Here is a 21,506-nt window from a genome sequence, read left to right as displayed (position 1 = left end):
GCCCATACCCAACAGTCTCTTGGACTTGAAGCTATATCCAACACGACCACATAGGCACATACTATGTATGTTTCTGTCGCCTAAATCATAATTTATGTTTATGGTGCTGATTCGCTGTTATTAAATAAATTCACATTCACAACTTCTGAAGAGAATCCTTTAGTCATAAGTTTATAGAACCGCCACAAAATTGATTTAGTTTTACAGATTCAGCATAACCCACATGTAATTCTTTTTTTTTTTTGCTAAAACTTTTATGTAAAATATTAACAGTTGTTGGTTTATGATCTAGGTAGACTATGGAGTAAAAGTCTGATTTTTTTTTTTGTATTATTAGCCAAAAGTCATTTAATCGGAAATTGCTGTGCAGCTTTGGCCAATCAATTTTTACCTGAAAAGGCAGAAGATGCTACCAAAAGAGAGCTAGCTGAAGTGTGTTCACAAGCAACTATTCTCCACCCATATGCGTAAATACATTCGGCATTACTTGGCCAAAGCAAATACATATGGCATCAATGATCTAAAACTGTACAAAGCAAGTTACTTACTTATATCCCCATTCGGATTTAAATTCATATAATGCAGGTTGTTTGAAAAAGAAAAAAAAATGTTACATGCAGATTTGGTTGCTGAGAGATGATGCTCTTATCTCTCGATTTCCAACTAATGCAGATTTGGTTGCTGAGAGATGATGCATATAATGATTTGTATCCCCATTCGGATTTAAATTCTCTTGGCTATTATTTCTCGATTTCCAACTACCAATCTCCAAAGAGAATGTCTTAAACTATACTCAACTCAGCCCAAAACATTGATTACTGTGCGGTATATTTCAAATTCTATACAAATGTGTATACTATATATTAGTGCTATTAGTTTATCGTTGGTTCGTCCATCGTATTCATGCAGCAAACAGTTTAACTACTAAGTACTAACCTTAATATATATTGGCAATTAGTGATTCGCTTTTGCCTTTCGGCTGTTCCTCCTCTGGTGCCTGGTTTATCATTTCGAGCGCTGTGAAAAAGTATTAATATAGTATTTTATAATTTACAAAAAAAAAAAACATCCGACTTCTAGATATTTAGTCCTCTAATTAAAAATAGTTCACGAAGATATATTAAACAAAGACCCTCAATTTCGGTGGAAAAGTACGTAGCTCCTTTACTTTTCAACAAGAAAACTATTATTGAGACATGGGGACAAGACTCTTTACATGTAATACCGATTGCTCATGTAATTTGGGAATTGGGATTCTCATTTTAGTGAGAGACAACAAAACAAACATATAAAAATATACAGTATATACATTATATAAAACAGCAAGGAAATTTTCAAATAAAATATGTCAAGTTTGTGTAGTCAAATGAATAGCTTAGTATTGGGGAAGCGTGCAATTTCAAGGACATTTAATGAAGAATGTGGCCTCGTAACTCCTCACCAATAAAACGGGCTCTCTGATCTGTTAAATGCGGTTGGCTTAATTAGAATATTTTTGTAGACTTACGGAAAAAGGAACTCTCACATGTGCCTCACATATGCCCTCTATTTTATCTACGCATATATTTGTACATATATATATGTGGACACATCGCATACATAAACACAAAGAAGTCATCATCGACCATTTTACGAAGAAATAATGGCATCGAGACCAGGTCTTCTTACGGACTGGCCATGGACACCTCTCGGAAGCTTTAAGGTCTTTTTCAAAGCCCTTGTTGCTACATGACATCTTTACATATGCATTTTATAATCCGTACTGTTTATATCAACCATTTGTCACAATGTTTATATAAAATATGGATTAAATAATGCAGTACTTGGTGTTGACGCCACTGGTTATCGACGGCATCTACTCATATGCGACAATGAGAGATCACGATAAACTTATGGTAGTGGCGCTAATGATGTGGCGGATTGTTCATAGCCAGGTTTGGATAAGTTTTGCCCGTTACCAAGCTGCGAAAGGAACCAAACGGATCGTGAACAAGTCCATAGAGTTTGACCAAGTCGACCGAGAACGAACCTGGGACGATCAAATCATCTTCAACACCCTCATTTTTTACTTAGGTAAAGTGTTGGTCTTACCAACCAATACCGCTCCTTTTTGGCGACTCGATGGAGTGGTTCTAATCGCTCTCCTCCATGCGGGTCCTGTTGAGTTTTTCTACTACTGGTTTCACCGAGCCCTTCACCACCACTTCCTCTACTCTCGCTACCATTCACACCACCACTCCTCCATCGTCACCGAGCCGATCACTTGTACGTACACATATAACTTATATATTCTTCCTCACAAAAGTATTGATATCTAAATATATATAAATAGCTATTATTCTCTCCGTTTCAATATCTAACTTTTTCACAAAAATTAGAAAACACGTTAAGAATTCTATTATACTTCTATAGTTAGCTCTTGGATTATGTTTCTTAACTATATATTTCATTAGTTTTGACTTGAGGTTAAATGGAATTTTATGATATATCAACACCCATTTCTATAGTTAGCGCTTCATTTTTGCAAAATAAGTTTCTCAAAAAGTGCTACCTAATTAACTCTATTTTATATATTAAAAAAAAAAATAATGCATACTTGGTTTAAACCGGAAAGAAAATATAATATAAATAACATTATCGTATCTCATATATAACATTATCTAATATAGTGTATTTAATTAGTATAGATAAATCTTAAATAAATAAAAAGACTTAATACAAATGACAGATATATGATGCATGGGTTTTAATTGCAGCGGTGGTACATCCGTTTGCGGAGCACATTGTGTATACACTAATCTTGGGAATACCACTGGTAACGACTTTGCTGTGCGGCACAATCTCTATGGTCTCCGTTTTCCTCTACATAACTTACATAGATTTCATGAACAACTTGGGTCATTGCAACTTCGAGCTCATTCCAAAACCTTTCTTCTCTCTTTTCCCTCCTCTTAAGTTCTTTTGCTACACTCCCTCGTAAGTCTTTAAATCATGCATTATTAGGAATACCACATTACAACAATTTTTGAGACTAAATATATAGATAATGATTGCAGATTTCACTCGCTCCACCACACGCAATTCAGGACGAACTATTCTCTGTTCATGCCAATGTACGACTACATTTACGGGACCAACGATAAATGTAGTGACTCATTGTATGAAACATCGTTGGAGCAAGAAGAAGAGAAAACGGACGCGATTCATCTCACGCATCTAACATCACTAGACTCTATTTACCATCTCCGGCTTGGCTTTGCTTCCCTTTCCTCGCACCCGCTCACTTCCCGGTGTTACCTATTCCTCATGAGACCCTTCTCTCTAACACTCTCCTTCATTCTTACTTATTTTTCTCCTCAAACCTTTGTCTTCGAGAGAAACCGCTTCGGAGATCTCACCCTTCACTCCCACCTCCTTCCCAAGTTCTCCTCTCATGTTTGTCTCTACTCTCTCTTTTCTATAATCTTTTAACATTTTTGGCATATCAAACAGTTTTTACGTATTGTAATATGTTTTATTTGCCAATTATCAACAGTACATTTCGCAGCGGCACAAAGAACGTATCAACAAAATGATAGAAGCGGCTATTCTTGAAGCGGAGAAGAAGGGTGTGAGAGTAATGAGTTTAGGGCTATTGAACCAGGCATGCAATTAATATATTTATTGGTTATCCTTATGTTATTATAATTATTTTTAGTAGAGATAGGCGATCTACATATATATAAAACCAAATTAATAGTATCCTAAAATATTTAGGGAGAAGAATTAAATGGTTACGGAGAAATGTATGTAAGGAAGCATCCAAAGCTAAAAATAAGGATAGTAGACGGAAGCAGCCTTGCAGCTGAGGTGGTTGTTCATAGCGTTCCTGTTGGGACCAGAGAGGTTCTCTTTAGAGGCCAAATCACAAAGGTGGCTCGTGCCATTGTCTCTTCTCTTTGCCAAAATGGCATCAAGGTATCTTTCTATTTACAAAATTATATGTTTTTTTATATTCTCTAGTTTTGATCAATTGTTATAATATTTACAGAATCTTAATTGTGAATAGAGTCGAACGTACACGAAACGTGGTGTCGATTTAGTAACTTGAACATACATCATATCTTTGTAAAGTCAAAGAAGTTTCCTATAAACCTTTTGATACGTAAGCGATGTCACATGGCCTAATTGCCTAAAGTCCAAATCAGTTTAGCTCATTTTATGTTTTGGTTTCGTATATTTACAAAGTAGTATATTTATAATGTTTTCTACATTTGAAAGTATTATAATAGTTAGTTCATAGTTTTAGAGAAATTCGTATTGGCCATCCTTAATAAATGATTCCATAAATAGGTGCTGGTTTTACGTGAGGAAGAGCATCGCATGCTAGCCGAATTACTTGGTGGGGATTGTAAAGAAAATCTGGTGCTCACAAGGAATTACTCCCCAACGGTATGTGTAAATTGCAAATGACATTAAATAATAACATAATCATGTTTATTACATATAGAACGAAAAAAATTAAAACTTTGTTACATATGATGTTAGATATGGTTGGTGGGAGATGGGCTAAGCAAAGAAGAGCAGAAGATGGCAGGAAAAGGAACTCGTTTTCTTCCTTTCTCTCAATTTCCTCCTACCAAACTCCGAAAAGACTGCTTTTACCATACAACTCCGGCTATGATCATCCCGGACTCTGCCCAAAACATCGATTCTTGTGAGGTATCTATCTACATGTTTCAATCCTAGTAAAACTATATATATATATATATATATATATATAATCTGTATATATATTACTACTAATTAATGCCTCGATTCTTTAATTGCGTATGTGTTTACGAATATAAACCCACAACCTTAAGAATCTTGACCATAGTGTATTTGCTAAGTATAAACGTAAAGAAAAACTTCACGTTCACGTTTCACGCTTGTGTTAAAACACTAAAAATATACGGTGTTAACATAACACATGTGTATAATGTATATAGAATTGGCTGGGGAGGAGAGTGATGAGCGCGTGGAGAGTTGGAGGGATAGTACACGCGCTTGAAGGGTGGGAGGAACACGAGTGCGGTCTCCACAACTCAATCCTTAACCCTCCCAAAGTTTGGGAAGCTGCTCTTCGAAATGGTTTCAAACCTCTGGTTTTGCCATCTTTAGAGACCAAGGGATTCGATAATTCCTACTAGTAATAGTTATTGTACTCTCTTCTATGGAAATGAAATTATTGAAACCAATTTTAATTTGTTTTGTTCGTTTGTGATGTTGAAATACACAAGTGATAGAATATGAACTGAGTCTGATATTTCAGCAAAAAACCATGGCTAACTCATCGGTTAAACCGGTTCAATCAGGCAGCCTTTTGATTGTTAAAATTTACGGTTTTCATGGACATCTTTTGCAAAAACAGACTCAATTATATTTGACTTTCCAATTCATTATGCTTTTATCTTAAAGCGGATGGTAATGACAACAACAACAATAAGAACTGAGGCTAACTCTCAGATCACTCTTTTAACATCTTCTTTGCAGCAAAATCAATGACGATAGCAGTTTCCCGATGAGAGCTCTAACCAGCAACATTCACTGGTTCAAATATGATTCCCAACCTTGTGTCTCAAGTCTCTCTCCTTTAACCATGTTCTCATCTCTCATGTCTTCCTGGTACTGACTCATCCTGGCCAACCAAACAAAACCCATATTATATCACTTAGGTACCTCGTTCTTGTTCAATATAACTCCCATGTAACGAAAAGAAAAAAAAAAAAAAGATAAGAAAAGAAGAACCTTGAGACGAGATCAGAATCAGAGATTCCCAATATCCGGACAGCAAGCAAAGCTGCATTGGTCGCATTGTTTATAGCAACTGTTGCAACAGGAACACCTCTAGGCATCTTTGGTAACCAAAACAAAAAAATATCGATTCAAATGATGCAAACAATGAATAGCTCAAGTTACTTATGAAGCAATGAGAGTGTACCTGAACGATGGAGAGAAGTGAATCAACTCCATCCAAACGGGTAGCGCGTACAGGGACACCAATAACGGGCAAAGGAGTGAGTGAAGCAACCATACCTAATTTCCAAAAAATCCAATCCAATATGCTTTATGGTACAATCATATCATGTGGGAGGGACAAGATGGGGTCATGTTTAAGCCATACCTGGTAAGTGAGCAGCACCACCAGCACCTGCAATGATGACTTGGACGCCTCGACTATGAGCTGAGGCTGCATATGAAAACATCAGCTCTGGGGTGCGATGAGCTGAAACTATCTTTACCTGTAAACCAATGATGAGTCATTTCTATTAAATCAAAGAGGTTAAAGCAATGGTTTTTTTTTTGTGTGATAAACTTGAAGAAGAAACCCTTCAATTTGATAGGAGGGGCTTCTTAATATAATCTCCATGAGACGTGACAAGGCCTATATTTGAGCTTCTTCACAGTAAGTTTTACTAAACTACAAATTTTAGCTTTCCTTATATCTTTCTCCAGTGGATTATTGATTAAGTCTTGTCACACATTTATGACCCAATTTTTCGAGCAGATACTAATATTTACCTCATACGTCACACCAAACATGTCCAGAATTTTGGCAGCATCCTTCATAACAGGAAGATCCGAGTCTGAACCCATAATGATACCAACACGAGGTGGCTCTGCAACGTGTAAAGAACAAGCAACGAATATTGAAAATTCATTAACGTTTTAACAGTCAATAAAATGTAGGTGCATTATTTCACAAACTAGTTATACAGCAGATTTTAGTGAGATTAGTTTAAAGGCATTTGGAAACTAAAAAGCCATAGATACCAAATTATGCTATGGAAACTGACCATTTACTTGATGGCTTTTCTCACTTAATATACAATTCAACCGTTGCTCCAAAACACCCATTGACCGCCCAACAAGAGTGATGTGGCCCATCTTACGCTGCTTTCTCATTTCTAACAATCAGAGTTTAGTACAAGCTTTGTGAGTAATCATATAGTTCACAAAAACTGACAACATACCACAAGAAAACTGTAAGAGAACGAAAATCTAACCTGGCTTGTCATACCAATGAACAGATGCACCTGGAACACATAAAGCCCTTGCAATAAGTTGATGAGCCAATTTAAAACCAGCTTCTCCCTGAAATTTGAAAATTGAAACCAAAACACCGCTGCATGTTTCATTAAACTGATAAGAAGATGATAATGCAATGTGTATTCTTATCAAGACACTTGAGACAATAAAGTAAAGGAAAAATATTCATTACATCATCTTCTCCCAGAATGTTGTACATGATGGACGCTGGAGTTCTCATTGACGGATCACCAAGTGGAAGACCAACCACAGCCCGCAAGTGTTGTTCAAACTGTGAAGTATAGCAGGACTCGATCGTTTGATGGCCACTGTTGTGTGGTCTAGGTGCAACTTCGTTTAACAGGATCTGGGAGGGACTAAAACTCTGATAAGTTAAAAAAATAAAAATCAAGGAAAAGTAGGTAGAGTGCCTAAAATGTATGAGAATACCTGACCATCCTCTGTCAAGAACAGCTCGACTGCAAAAACACCAGCGCCTTCTAAAGAACCAACAGCCTTTTGGGCAACATCAGTGGCAAGTTTGTTAGTCTTCCAAGGCACATCTGCAGGTGCTTTAACTATATGGCAGATGTTATCCCTAGAGTGCATTTCATGGTGTATTAGTAGAGAGGTAAAACCATATCTTTTAAGAAAACATTTAGTCGAATTTTTGTATTACCTGTGAACAGTTTCAACAACGGGATAACAAACCATGGAACCATCTCTTCCCCTAGCCACAATAACCGCCAACTCCTAAAATTTTATATGTAAATGATAAAAACATCAGAGCCAAATAAGTTTCTATAGCAAATAGAATTTTTATCATCATTTTCATTTACCTTGACAAAGGGTGCCCATTTCTCAACGTACAAACTACGACTGAAACCTCCAAGAGCTGTTAAAAAACCAAAGCAAAAGCAAGAAAACAAAGGTTATATATCAATTATGACATTGTACCAAACGAAACTAGATGAGCTGCTACTATAAACTGTGAAACCACATTACAGATCGTTATAAAGGGATTACCCGTTACAGCAGAAGAAAGCCCATCTTGGCTGTTGGCAACTGCATTTCCGCGTCCATCATAAGCCAATCGCTTGCTCTTGATCATAAGTGGGTAGCCGAAAATTTCACCTGCTCTTTCCGCTCCTTCAATATCACTTATCTGTCGTGGCAAGGCTTAGGGGTTAAAATGTTTTACAAAACTCTTCATAATTCATGGAGAACTTAGTGAGTAATTCTTTATCAAAAAAGCATAAATGAAGGCATTACCTCCATAAATTCAGGAAGTGGGATGCCATGCTGAGAGAAATGAACTTTTTGCCTGTATTTATCCTGAAATATCAAACTGTCTAATATAATCTAATCTACATTGCTTCACAAGCTTAGATTGTTCATAATGTACATATTTCATTTACTCTATAAGAAAATACACTCAATTTGATGAAACAGTTTGAGGGGTTAACCTGTATTATCCTGATAGTAGAGGCTTTTGGTTGGCAATCCACTCCTTGTTTCTCAAGCTTCTCTAATGTTTCGACATCAACATGTTCAATTTCCACAGTCAAGACTCCACATCTAACTACGACAGTAAACAAAAACAACCATCAACATTGTTACAGGCAATAGGAATAGAGAACCTAAAGCATTCAAGAAACAGAACAAAAGAAGGGACCTTTTTGCAAATTCTTCTACTGTAGCACTGTCGTCAAAGCTATCAACCATGTGGCCGTAAGACAACGAACTTGCTGAGCAATTCTCTGAAGGATCTAAAATCATCACCTTGATAGCCATTTGAGAAGCAGCTTGGCAAAGCATACGACCCAATTGTCCACCCCCTAACACTCCCACGATCAGCTCAGAAACTCCGTGGACATGTTTCTTCTCGTTATTCTCACTTACAAAGAGAAAAGAAAAACAACATTAGAACATAGTTCCTTCCCCAACCTTACTGATTTCAAAAGAACAACAAAACGCACTGTGCCCAAATTCAAAATCACAGGGGAGACATAGGTACCTGATAGGAGAAGCCTCATGAGAGCTACAGGGCACTGCTGAAGCGCTGCAGGCCAAAACCGGATTAAGTTTCCCAGACGAAGACGTGGGAAGCTTGTGCAGATTTGCCATGGTGAAACTCTGGGAGGAGTACGTTCTGCTCACCGGAAGAGATCCAGCTCTGTAAGTGAAGCGAGAATTGTGAAGGACTGGACTTGTATTCCCAGCGACAAGAAGAGTAGCTGAGCTCTGTTTCAGAAGCAACATCTAGAATATAGCTCAATATTAGCATTCCAGCATGAAATACAAAAACTTTGGAGCAATTACATTCATAACATACTGTATTTGTTTTGTATTCAATTCCATTCTTAAGTATCAAGAAGAAGATAGAGGAGGAGCTCAAGCAAACCTAAGTCAGTGTCATCCAAACCAATGACTCTTAGTTAAAAAAAAAACTAATGTGAATTTGCCAATTGAGAAGAAGACTAACCAGGTTTTGAACTGTGACTGTAGCAGCTAGACAAGGAGAGAGGATTCGAGAAGTGAGCTCCAAAGGTTCGATTTTTATAATGGGAATCCGATAACAACAATAGGCTGAGAATTCGTAAGGATATTAATTCATCTTCAAAAAATAAATATTTAAACAAAAAGCATGAATTCACCAAATCAGAGATAAGAAAAAAAGTGAAACTCTGCTGAAAAGCTAAGCGAAGAATAACAAGAAGTTAAAAGTTGAGACGGAGCAGAGTAGGCGAAGGCGAGGAGGAAGAAAGAAGGGTTTTGTGAAAGTCTTGAGATTTTTCAGGAATCGTAATCGGTTTACAGAGTACCACCCTTAATTACTCGGCTCAAAAGATTTGCCGGTCTAATTACTTATTCGACAACCGAACCGGAGATGATGTGGTTTTTTGGGCTCGAGCCCATTTAACTGTGATTTCATCGGGAAACGAAGGAGGAGATCAGACGGCAACGGGGGAGAAGAAAATGCCGGTGAGAGTTGAGGAGAGCAACGCGCCTGCCCAGGTTTCAGGTTTTGAAATTAGTTTTTCCGGTTTGGTCTATTGAATTCTTTTCTCGTTAGATCTTCTCTCATTCATTGGATTGTTAACCATATCAGGAACTGATCCTGGGAATCGATCACCACTTCCGCCTAGCTCACTTCTCGGCGCCGGCCAGGTGAAACGATTAATGAATGAACATAAAAATCTCGTTTTTCATAAATCTTGTTAAAAAATTATAATTTTCTTTCTAGGATTGGTATGTCTTAATACTTGGATTCACAAGTGTTTTTCTGTTCGTTTAACAAATCGAATTGATGTAGTAATTGAATTCATAAATCTCTGACCATAGATGTTGTGAGAATATTTTAGGACTAGCAGGGAAACTCTATTCTTGTGATTATGCTTGTGCACACTCTTTATATGAACATGTGTAAGCAGCATCTAAGTAATTCCTCTGATGTTTAGCTACTTAGGAAATCAAAAGTAAACTTAACATCATTTCATAGGCAGGCACCAAACATCATGGGCCTATATACATTAGATCTCAATGTTCTAGTTACTTAAAAAATCTGTAGTAATGCTGATTTCTTTTTATACGAAGTAGAAGTTGGCTTTGTCTGCTCTAACTGGGTTGATATCTATTTCATGTCGACCTGTATGTATGCTAAATCCAAGTGGACTTACTTATATCTAGTAAAGAATTGTACAACAATCATTGGCTCCAAGAGATTGTTTATTCATAATGAAAAATAAAGATGAGGGCTTTTGAGTTGTGAGCATACGCACATGTTTTTTATGCTGCAGGCATTTTCTGGTACGCAAAATGTCTCTAATCAGCAGAAAGAGGAAGCTTGGAGAGTTAACGTCCAGATACAGGGAATTGACCTTGAGCATGGCTATCTTTGTGGAACCATGGAAGCTCTTAACGTTCCCATGGCAGACACTCCTGTAAGGACCCCTTACACTCTTTTACTCGTTTGTTGTCTTCATGATTACTTCCCCTTGGAATACTATTACAGGATTGATTCTCGACTATTGTTTATGCGCGTGTCAGGTCATAACATTCTGGGAAGGAGAGATTGTGGATGGAAAGAATTATACTTTCTACACTGGAAAATGGGAAGCCACGTATGTCCCAACCCCCTTTTTTCTTGAAGATTTTTAACCTGATGATTTCTTATGGGTGAATAAATTCTGTCACAGGAGAGAAGATGATATGAGACACTGGTCAAAGTTTCCGTCTTTTTCGCCTCTTCAGGTAACGATCAGAGCAACTTTACTTAAAGAGTCGGTAACATTTTCCTAAGCGACGTTATGGACTTTAATCCTGCAGGGACAAGTTGAGTCTGACGGTGGCAGGCAACTGGATCTTAACAATTACCCTTATATATTCATGGTAAAACTCTTAGTTTTTTTTCTTAACGATTCTGATCATCATTTTCTCTTCAAGTATCCCATAATTCTTACAATTCGGTTTATTTCTGGTGGTGGCGCAGAGATGGAAAGAGCAATACTTTGTAAATGTTGGCACAGATTGTGGACTAACAATAGCTGGATTTTACTACGTATGCTTCTCCTGCAGCGATGGATCCATCAGCGGTTTCTATTACGATCCAAACAGCAGGTTAGTGCAAGATCTTCCATCATGACACAAACTATAATTTGCTGTTTCTTTGTTGTTTGGGTATAGAAAAAAAAAAAGTTGATTAATAATGCTCCTACGATCGATTGTTTTGGCCAGTCCGTTTCAGAAGCTGGAGCTGAAAACAGTTAACGAAGGAAGATCTGGTTTCAGCTTTTCTTCTTACGAGTTGCAATGATGAACCGCCAAAAATCAAAAATCATCAGACAAGCCTTTGGTCCAAAAAAAAAAAAAAAAAAGAAGATCATCAGACAGCGCCATATGATGCTCACGTGTGCACATGCAAGGCACGTGATCCATTTACATTATGACGTGTAACTAATAAATTATTATTATTATTTGGATATTTTTTGTGTAGTTAGCGGCAGACAAGTCCAGTAAAACTAAACTACTATTTTGTCATATGGTACGAGACTAGGAGTTAGCATTGTTGTAATACATACATACTACATATTGTCTCCTTTCTTAAATGGCTAAAAACAATACCAAAAAATATAATAAGTTTTTCTTAATTTTTAAAGAGGCTGGCTAATCAGTTGTAGGAATGCTTCATAAATCAGTTGTACATTGCAGATTAGCTGTATGAAGTTTTTCTGAAATGATTCTCATAAAAATGCTGGCAAGGAAAGAAAAGTAGTTGTGGTTTTTTTAGAAGAATAAAAAGCTATTTTAGAATAATGAAAAAAAATTCTGGTTGAATAACAAATAAATATAGATAGATTTTTTTTGGCAGCTAGTGAAATGATAAGTATTTATTCATATTCCATAGCTATGTAAATAAAAAAAAATTGTTAAAACCTCATCCAAATCCCATAAAGATCGTTATGGGACTACTGTAAAAAAAAAAAAGGAATTACAAAATCGTAATGGAGCGAACGCTAAAAACAGAGTCCCGTCCCGTGAAAGGAGATGGGTCACCTCTCCAGCGCCTAGATTCTTCTCGTGGTGGAATACACGCGCCAATCAAACACCGTATAAACGAGATCAACGGATTAAAACTGGTCCGTAGGATGCACGCTTCTTCGTCGAGTGTCGAGTTATTCATGATTACTTTCATATTTTAAGACTTTCCAGTTCCAGATAATTCGACCCTCCGAAAAGGGAAAGAGCATTTTTTCTCGTCATTTAAAAATTAACGAAGAAAAGAACAATATATCTTTGAACTCTCTATAAGCGATCTATGCCTGAAGTGGAAGTGGATAACAAGAAGCCATCTGAGATTAACAGGTTTCAGTTTCTGAATCAAACCCTCTTATTATTATTTTGTAATACTTTAATATGCGAGTCTCAGGTATTTGAGCGCCTCAAATATTAGATCTGTATGTAATATAATCACACAATGGAAAATTAGCGTTTACTTTGTAGATTAATTTTTATTTTCCTCTTTTCAGTTCTTAAAGAAACACTGATACATAGAATGATTAATCTGTTACCTGTATGGATTCATTTCAATGGTTGACCAAAATCACAGCTTCAGAGGATGATTGACAATACTATCTTGATTTTAGCTTATTAATAATTCTGAATTTAGCTTAGTTGATTTATCAAGTTCAAGATCAATAAACTCGATTTAATTATTAGATGATTAAGATCCACTATATGTTTATCTCTGTAGTGAAAAACTAATATGTGCTTCATTTGTTGTTGTCTGGTTTCTTGCAGTTTCCATCACATGATCAGTAGTAAAAATGTGTTGAAAATGGAAGCAGTGGAGATGAGCAAGAAGAGGAAATTTCAGACAGATCAATCAGAGTTATCATTACTACCTCTGTCGAAGCATGCTTGTTTTGACAATGCCACTTGTTCTGACAATACCAACGGCAGATCAGAGCTTGCTTCAGAGTGTTCAACGTCTTATGTGAACTCAAGTTCAATGGAATGTGACAATGCGATTGTGATGAAAGAAGAATCATCTGGATCATGTAGTGAAGACAAGATGATCACTTTCGAAAGCCATCTTGATTTCATCTATAGCACCCAAAAACTTGAGGATTTTTCAGAGAAAGACATTAAAAACATTCTCTACCTCGATGAAGAAGATGAAGAAGAAGCTAATGGATGTAGTAATGCTGCTAATTATGTTCTGTCCTCTGGGAGATGGACTGTTAACCAAGGTAAAACCTGATTTTTGGTTTTTGTCCATACCGATCCCCTGAACCGGGGATTCATTAACTTGGTTTCATTTGTGCAGATTCTACTCGGCAGGGCACAAAGAAGCCTACGATTGATCAAGAATTTGAGCAATATTTCTCAACGCTAATGTTGTGACGAAATGATATTAGGCACAAAACATATATAAAAATGTACATAGAGCTGTACTAATGTGTAATCTCTTATCATTTTGATTCTTGTAAACAATAAAACCTTCATCTCAAAGTGATTAGAGAGGTTCTTTGTAATGTTTTTAAACAAGACACAGAGATAATTGTAGTGGGAGATTTATGAATCTTGTAAGAACAGAACCGTATACTCTCATACTATCTAGAGAATTAAACTTGCTAGATCAAACTTGTTTAGATAAAAAGTTAAAATCACAAAATCCCGCGATCTTGAAGGTTTGATCCTTCGTGTAAACCAAAATCTTTAATAAGTTTTTTTTGTTTGTGTAACAAGGAGTAGTTCTTTGATAAGTTTGTTCAGGTAATTTCCTTTTCTTTCCTTGTTTAGTATTTTGTTGGCTTGAAACTTTTTGATGTTGAAGCCTACAAAATTATATTCACTTAATGTTTGGTTTCTTACACTCGGCCTGCAGAATAAATTATGCTCTCCAATTACCTGATAAAATAAACCTTTTGAAAAAAAATATAATAATATTAATCTAGAATCTCTTTTAAACATGGTCAAAATATTTTGAAAAAATCTTAAGTTTTTCTTGTTATGGTCAAAAGACTCAAAAGTCCTCTTTAATTTCGTAATTGTCTTCATGTTAAGTCGGAACCTTTTTTTCTCTTCATGTAACTTTCATTAACCCAACAACTAATAAAAAGATGATAGTTTAGTAAACCATTCTTCCTAATGAAAACGTGTTGGCATGATGGTCGAGACTAGGTCGAATCGTTGCTAGAATATGGTTCCCTAGGACCCTAGCATATCGGTCTTCTTGTCCAATGCAGCCTAAACCCAAGATATATGCAAGTAAAAAGACATTATAATCACAGAATTCGTATTTAAAAAATGTTAAAAATAAAATTTTAAATCTTGTGATAAAGAAAGAAAATGAACCTAAAAATAGTCATCTCTAGATTTTTTTTTGTTTTTATTTTTACACGTAAAGTGGAACATATGATTTGTTCATACTAGAGTCGAACCAAACGTAAATTAGACTTTGAAGTATGACGAGAGGCAAAGACCTTTCCCAAGTAGTGCAAAACATGCTTCCACGATTTTTTGGTTGAATCGTGTTTTCTTTTCAAGAGTCATTAAAAATCATAAATCATAAAATTAAATATTGATTTAGAGATTAAAAAAAGGAACGTGACGAGTTGTCTTTCAAAGAGAAACACGTCTTTGACACTTTTCCCCATAATTCCCGATTTGCCCATCCTTCCATAACGGTGCTGCTGAAGAATGATCGATCATCATCATCATCTCGTCTTCTCTCCCTGACAAATTCACCGGCGAGAGAGAGAGGCACAATTTTTTGAAATTTCTCTTCAATTTCGTATGCGATTCCAATTAGTTTTCGCGAGACTTTGGATCCGTGGAGGAGGAGGAGGAGGAGATGGAGAATGGGGAAAACAGGTTGGATCGGAAGAGGACGATGACGATGAACTGGGAAGGATTGGGGGATTTCGAAGACGACGACGATAGATTCTTCGAAACTCATGATCGTCTCTCTTCCGCTCTTACTTTCGACATGGACGGCTCTTCTTCCGACGAGGACGACGGTTTCGACGACTGTCGAATCTCGTTTTCCTCCGCCGTCTCTTCCTTAACCTCCGTTTCCAACGCCTCCCGGAAATTCCGTACTCCGGCTATGTCGCCTGATTACGATATCTGGATGGCTGCTCCGGGCTCGATCTCCGAGCGCCGTCGTCGTCTCCTCCACGGAATGGGCCTCGTCAGCAATAAAGATATGGTCTCGATTCGCCGCGTGGTCTCTAACGCGACCATTGTTAGCAACGGCGAAGATAAGAAGAAGAAGAAGAACGGTGAAGTGGAGGCTAAAGATGATGTTCCCGGTGAATCGGAGCCTCTCGATAACGACCACGCTCCTCTCGTCCCGGTTATGTTTGCTCGGTCGAGATCGGAATCTGACATCGAGAGGTTTCTGATTGAGAAATGGAGGAAAGAGGAGCTTCTCGGGAAAATCTCGAAGCAGCGTCTCACAAGAACCTTTTCGACAATCGGAGTTACACGGACCAGAATTTGCCAGTACCAAACACCAATCAGACAATCCCCTGCGAAGGCCTCTCGTGGTGGCTCAGATTCATTGACATCGGTTATGTCGTCGAAAGCCAGGCTCGGTGCGTTTTTCTTGATAAAGAATCTTGACACTGGAAAGGAATTCATAGTGAATGAGTATGATGAAGATGGAATGTGGAACAGGCTTAGTGATTTGCAGACGGGGAAGCAGTTAACTTTGGAGGAATTTGAGAAATGCGTTGGGTATTCTCCTGTGGTTAAAGAGCTTATGCGTAGAGAGAATGTGAACAGGATTAACTACGAACCTTTGATGGATCTTAGGAAATTCAATTCGTATTTGTCAAAGAGCGTGAGGCTGAGCAAGAGAAGAGGAGCTGCATTGTTGAAGAACATAAAAGGTGTTGCTCATTCTATGAGTTTAAGAGTTGCAGATAAAGATGTAAGCGATGGAAGCACCGATAGTCCTAAGAAAGGGAAAGATCATAAACATGGCAAAGCTAATGAGTGGGTGAAAGTGAGGCCAACAGGGAAGTCTTACAAGGAATTGAGCGCTTTGCATATGTGTCAAGAGATTCAAGCTCACGAGGGTGCGATTTGGACTATCAAGTTTAGTCCAGATGCTCATTATCTTGCGAGCGGAGGACATGATAAAGTCATTCATGTTTGGGAAGTGCAAGAATGTGAACTAATGTCTATGAATGAAGGGAGTCTCACTCCGATTCATCCTTCGCTTTGTGACTCTGTGGAAAGATCATTTGCTGGTAATGAGATAACTGTGGTGGAAAAGAAAAAGAAGGGAAAAGGCTCATCAGGAAGAAGAAGCAATCATATTCCTGAATATGTACATGTTCCTGAAACCGTCTTCTCCTTTTCAGAGAAACCTGTTTGCTCTTTAAAGGGTCATTTGGATCAGATTTTGGATTTGTCATGGTCCAAATCTCAGCTTCTCCTTTCGTCTTCCATGGACAAAACAGTCAGGTTATGGGATCTAGAAACCAGAACATGTCTCAAAATGTTTGCCCACAATGACTACGGTCAGAGTCTGACACATCTTTTTGTCCCTCTTTCCCCACATATAAATATTTTTCTGCATTCACTTTTGACAATTGTCCCTTTTGATTCAACAGTTACATGTATTCAGTTCAACCCAGTAGATGAAAATTACTTCATAAGTGGGTCACTTGACGCTAAGATAAGGATATGGAGCATACAGGATCGACATGTTGTAGAATGGAGTGATCTTCATGAAATGGTCACTGCTGCTTGCTATACCCCAGACGGTCAGGTATTGCTCTGTTTCTTGAAGTAGTCTACAACAATCATGTTCAGTACGGTTTTTTAAAAATAATGGAATTTCGGGTTTCTTGATTGAAGGGTGCGCTTATTGGATCACATAAAGGAATGTGCCGTGCTTACGATACAGAAGGTTCTTCCCGAGTTCATTCTGATTCGAACATCATTTCCCAGTTGAATACTCTTTTTCACTGCTACGCGTTTCTTTCTTCTGTAGAACAGATTGTAAGCTGAACCAAACTAATCAAATTGATGTCCAGAGCCATAAGAAATCGCATGCGAAAAGGAAGATCACTAGTTTTCAGGTATATCTCTTTTAAAACCAACATTAGCCGTTAAGACTTTGAGTAAAAACCATTTGATGCAAGTAAGTTCATACATTTTAGTTCTCCCCGGTGAATCCATCTGAAGTTCTTGTCACATCAGCTGATTCACGGATAAGAATTTTAGACGGTTCCGAAGTTATTCACAAGTTCAAAGGTAAAAAAACTCTAACAAGCACAGGAAAACAGAACTCGTTTGATTGGTCTTTACAGTAACAAAAACAAAAACAACAAAAAAAAATGACCCCTTTTTGGTGACAGGCTTTACAAACACATGCAGCCAAATCTCGGCTTCGTACAGCCAAGACGGGAAATACGTAATCTGTGCGAGTGAAGACTCTCAGGTTTACCTGTGGAAAAGCGACAGTCATCGAACATCATCAGAGACAGGAAAAAGATCAGCAGTCATGACACAATCACACGAACATTTTCATTGCAAAAATGTCTCAGCCGCTGTCCCTTGGCACGGTCATGTTAGAGGCGAACCACCACCGGTTCAGATTCACTCAAAGCGCCACTCAAAACGCATATCCACTTCGAGCCAGCCTGCGTCCGCTACAGGCTCACCAACAAAAGACGAAACACCGGCTGCACCAACTACATCTAACCGGAACAAGAAACCGGGATTACCTCCTATACCAAAGAAAACCGCTACGCAGAGTCCACAGCAACAACCGGAGGAAGAGTTGGGACCGGAGATAGGAAGCAGCGAGTCGTTTGGGTCGAGCATGAACGGTTTGGAGCAGCCTTCGTCGAGGTTTGGGGAATCTCCGTCCATAAACACGTCGTCTAGGTTATCCTCGTGGTCGTGGTTCGATAGTGGAGGCCACGGTCCACAAACTATACAGCCGACGGCTTGGGGGATGGTGATTGTGACGGCTACAATCCATGGTGAAATCCGTTCTTATCAAAATTTTGGGTTACCGAGAAGAATCGGTCGCCAAACCACTCTGTTTTGATAGTAATGTTTATTTTTCTTGATGATTTGTTGTGGTTGCTTGTAGAGTACGTAAAGAAGCCTACTTACTGAAACAACCGTCATTAGTGTTGAGAACCTCTCTCGACGTTTATATTATTGAGTTGTATTGTATCGAGTCCCCAAGAAAATTGTGTAGCTCTCCAAATAGAAATCAAAACAATTTACCCGCCTTTTTTACCCTCTAATTTTAAATCTCATTTATATGTATCAATGTATTGTACTTTGAAAATCAAGAAGAAAAAACAAAAGGACGAAAATAAATTGGATATTGAAAGCTGTAAAACAATCAACGTTCCTAATTTATATTAGTAATTTTATAATATATTCTGCCATTTAAAAAAAAAATATATATCCAATCACAGAATTATCCATTAAATTCATTCTGTAAATTATTCATCAAATGTGGTTTGCAGATTTCACTTCATTACGCAGTTGGTTTTTACTCTCCGCTATTTCATAGTTCTGCAAGTACTCTTGAGTTTGAGAAACGGATCAATCATTTGTCTAAGGTCATAAACGAAGAGTTTTTTTAAAAACTGCCAATTTTGCACCGCTTCAGAATCTAAGGCCAATTTTGAACTTTGGAGGCTTAGCGGATGTGGCCTATGAGTACGGAGATGGGTTCTTCTATGCTGAAGAGAAGACCAAAGATTACATCACCTCTTTGAATGTCGATCTCATCAACCTTTAACAGTCTTCAGAGAGTGTTTGGAATTTACGTCGTAAGAGCGATTTAGCTCACAATAGGAGTTGAATTCATGTGCTATAACCAATGTCAAAGGGGTGTAACCGTAATTATATTTTCTTAGGTCCTGATCACTGCCCCTGCGCCGACGATAAAATGCATTTTTTTCTAGTCTAAAATGTATTGTCATGGTTCTAATATATATTTTTTTGTATTTTGCCTGACTTTTGTAGCTTGCTTATTTGGTTTAGGAAGCATGTTGTCGCTGTTCCAAAAAAAAAAAGAAAAAAAAAAAAGGAAGCATGTTGTCATACGTTCCTTTTCATCAATCACGCGGAAGTCACCACAGTTCACAGGTAAAAAACAAAAATTTGAAATCATTGACGCGAAAGGGACACACAGGTCAGTTTCGAGTAACGTAAATCACACATACACGACGTACTCGTGTACTTGCGAGTTATGATAACAATGATGATAAATATTACTTCGTCCCGCGTGTAACCAAAAACTTCGAAATGATATATGATAAGTTGTAGCTACATGCTGTCACACACCCACGCACAAAAATATGTATATAAAAAAGAGTTCTAGCTACATATTAGCGGTGAAAATAGCTCGAGTATCTTTTTATTTTTTATTTATAACAAGATTGAGTATCTTGAAATTAATTTTTTGGATCTAAGTCAACTATTTGAATCTGAATCCATGACATTCATATATCTAGATTTCAGAAATCCGAGAATATGTATCGTATTTATTTTTTACAAAAGGAAACAAATACAAATCCGTATACACAGTACAACGTAAAAATCTTAAAAGTATATAGAAATTAAATTTTTATAAAATATTTTTGAAAATTGAATATAAAATACGGTTACTTACTAATATATTACTATATGTATCAATGTACACAGTCCTATAATAGAGCTAAACCCCTTTTTATAAAAGAATTTTTTTACGCATCATACATATCCGGATATTCAAACTTTAAAATATGGGAATCCAATAAATATTAACGGTGCTTAACTTATTGAGACTGAGTGATGAATGTGATATATTGATAATCTATTATATTCAAACAGAATCACATTTAGTACTTGCTTCCAAACATTCCTAATTTTTTTAAGTGTTTAAAATAATTTTAATAATTATTTATATTTAATTTCGAAAATTAATTATTAATTTAAATATTTTTAGGATTCCTTAAATATAAGTAATTTAGATTTGATTTGATTTGATTAAAAATAATAAATCATATATTAGTTTAGATTTGATTTAAAGATTCTAATTTAAATAATTTCTATACTATTAAACATTTTTATCAAAAATATCTAGAATTTTTTAAAAAAAAAATTCACATATGAAAATAATGGTCATATTTGAAATATAAAAATTTATAATGATGTAAATGATATGATATTTATGTTGCTTATATAATATATTTACGATTATGATTTATTTACAAATGAATAATAAAATAATAGATAAAATTCAAATGTATAATTTAAATATTAAAAATATATTTTTAAAAATTCATAGAACTAAATATATATATATAAAAACCGGGTTAAAAATATTTTGGTAATTAAAATCACCAATTTGAATTATACATATATATAGAAAATATATTTTTCATACAAAATAAAAACATAAAAAATTAAAAATTATTGCATACACTATAATGTGGTTTGAAAAACCAGTTGTACACTCCCTTCGTTGATTAAATTTTAAAAAACTATAATGCTAAATAATATTGTTAATACATCTCAATCTTTTAACAAATATTTATATTATACAGTACGGAAAAGTTAGAATTATGTTTTTATAATAGTTCATTTTGAATTAATATTAGCGGACGGGTTAAAATTATATTTTTATAATCATAATTAATTTTAATACTATAAAAATATATCTAAACACAAAATCAATATTTTCACTTATTAAAAAATATATTTATAAAAATAATTATATCTAAACTCAAAAACACAAATTATATTACAAAATTCGTTAAACAATAAAAATATTTCCGTGAGGATGCACGGGGTTAGAATCTAGTTTAAGTTTTATAAAAGAAACTTATCATAGGTAACAAAACCGTGTGGTACAAGTCTTCTTATCGATCAATTATCTTTTGATAGCATTGTTGATCAATTATTGAAGGGTTTGTTCGAAA

General features: G+C 36.3%; 5 protein-coding genes across 10 annotated transcripts; 4 read left to right on the top strand and 1 right to left on the bottom strand.

Moving 5' to 3' along the window:
* Nucleotides 1-1,642: 1,642 nt before the first annotated feature.
* LOC18026986 (protein CER1-like 2) lies at nucleotides 1,643-5,353 on the top strand. 6 transcript variants are annotated; one of them, XM_024161072.1, is made up of 10 exons: nucleotides 1,643-1,702; nucleotides 1,821-2,265; nucleotides 2,757-2,848; nucleotides 2,957-2,976; nucleotides 3,057-3,435; nucleotides 3,536-3,643; nucleotides 3,757-3,957; nucleotides 4,333-4,431; nucleotides 4,528-4,701; nucleotides 4,971-5,353. In XM_024161072.1, the coding sequence occupies exons 1-10, from the start codon at nucleotides 1,643-1,645 to the stop codon at nucleotides 5,169-5,171; spliced, it is 1,779 nt and encodes a 592-aa protein (XP_024016840.1). In that variant the 3' UTR covers nucleotides 5,172-5,353. The 6 variants fall into 6 exon arrangements, with proteins under 6 accessions (XP_024016840.1, XP_024016837.1, XP_024016839.1 ...); XM_024161069.1 differs by having other exon boundaries at nucleotides 2,757-2,976; nucleotides 3,548-3,643; XM_024161071.1 differs by having other exon boundaries at nucleotides 2,757-2,976; nucleotides 4,333-4,404.
* On the bottom strand, nucleotides 5,319-9,824 carry LOC18026985 (phosphoribosylaminoimidazole carboxylase, chloroplastic). Its single transcript, XM_006410898.2, has 17 exons — nucleotides 9,536-9,824; nucleotides 9,068-9,312; nucleotides 8,726-8,947; nucleotides 8,517-8,628; nucleotides 8,323-8,385; nucleotides 8,077-8,215; nucleotides 7,890-7,945; nucleotides 7,730-7,803; nucleotides 7,501-7,648; nucleotides 7,244-7,417; nucleotides 7,029-7,116; nucleotides 6,819-6,929; nucleotides 6,544-6,641; nucleotides 6,146-6,263; nucleotides 5,963-6,057; nucleotides 5,770-5,876; nucleotides 5,319-5,659 (listed from the first exon to the last, which is right to left on the bottom strand). Exons 2-17 carry the CDS (start codon nucleotides 9,310-9,312, stop codon nucleotides 5,566-5,568), a joined length of 1,944 nt encoding a protein of 647 aa, XP_006410961.1. The 5' UTR covers nucleotides 9,536-9,824; the 3' UTR covers nucleotides 5,319-5,565.
* A 95-nt stretch (nucleotides 9,825-9,919) lies between these two features.
* LOC18026984 (glucose-induced degradation protein 4 homolog) lies at nucleotides 9,920-11,960 on the top strand. The gene is made up of 8 exons (XM_006410897.2): nucleotides 9,920-10,075; nucleotides 10,163-10,221; nucleotides 10,851-10,994; nucleotides 11,101-11,174; nucleotides 11,250-11,304; nucleotides 11,380-11,442; nucleotides 11,543-11,670; nucleotides 11,788-11,960. The coding sequence occupies exons 1-8, from the start codon at nucleotides 10,030-10,032 to the stop codon at nucleotides 11,864-11,866; spliced, it is 648 nt and encodes a 215-aa protein (XP_006410960.1). The 5' UTR covers nucleotides 9,920-10,029; the 3' UTR covers nucleotides 11,867-11,960.
* Nucleotides 11,961-12,760: 800 nt separating this feature from the next.
* On the top strand, nucleotides 12,761-14,087 carry LOC18026983 (protein FAR-RED ELONGATED HYPOCOTYL 1). Its single transcript, XM_006410896.2, has 3 exons — nucleotides 12,761-12,915; nucleotides 13,351-13,802; nucleotides 13,880-14,087. The coding sequence occupies exons 1-3, from the start codon at nucleotides 12,869-12,871 to the stop codon at nucleotides 13,954-13,956; spliced, it is 576 nt and encodes a 191-aa protein (XP_006410959.1). The 5' UTR covers nucleotides 12,761-12,868; the 3' UTR covers nucleotides 13,957-14,087.
* A 1,159-nt stretch (nucleotides 14,088-15,246) lies between these two features.
* On the top strand, nucleotides 15,247-18,810 carry LOC18026982. Its single transcript, XM_006410895.2, has 6 exons — nucleotides 15,247-17,087; nucleotides 17,181-17,338; nucleotides 17,428-17,479; nucleotides 17,569-17,651; nucleotides 17,733-17,826; nucleotides 17,931-18,810. The coding sequence occupies exons 1-6, from the start codon at nucleotides 15,410-15,412 to the stop codon at nucleotides 18,626-18,628; spliced, it is 2,763 nt and encodes a 920-aa protein (XP_006410958.1). The 5' UTR covers nucleotides 15,247-15,409; the 3' UTR covers nucleotides 18,629-18,810.
* Nucleotides 18,811-21,506: the final 2,696 nt, after the last annotated feature.

Source organism: Eutrema salsugineum, unplaced genomic scaffold (assembly GCF_000478725.1).
Source record: "Eutrema salsugineum unplaced genomic scaffold, Eutsalg1_0 scaffold_10, whole genome shotgun sequence".
In the NCBI taxonomy this organism is placed as follows: domain Eukaryota; kingdom Viridiplantae; phylum Streptophyta; class Magnoliopsida; order Brassicales; family Brassicaceae; genus Eutrema; species Eutrema salsugineum.
This window is presented reverse-complemented; position numbering and strand designations above follow the sequence as displayed.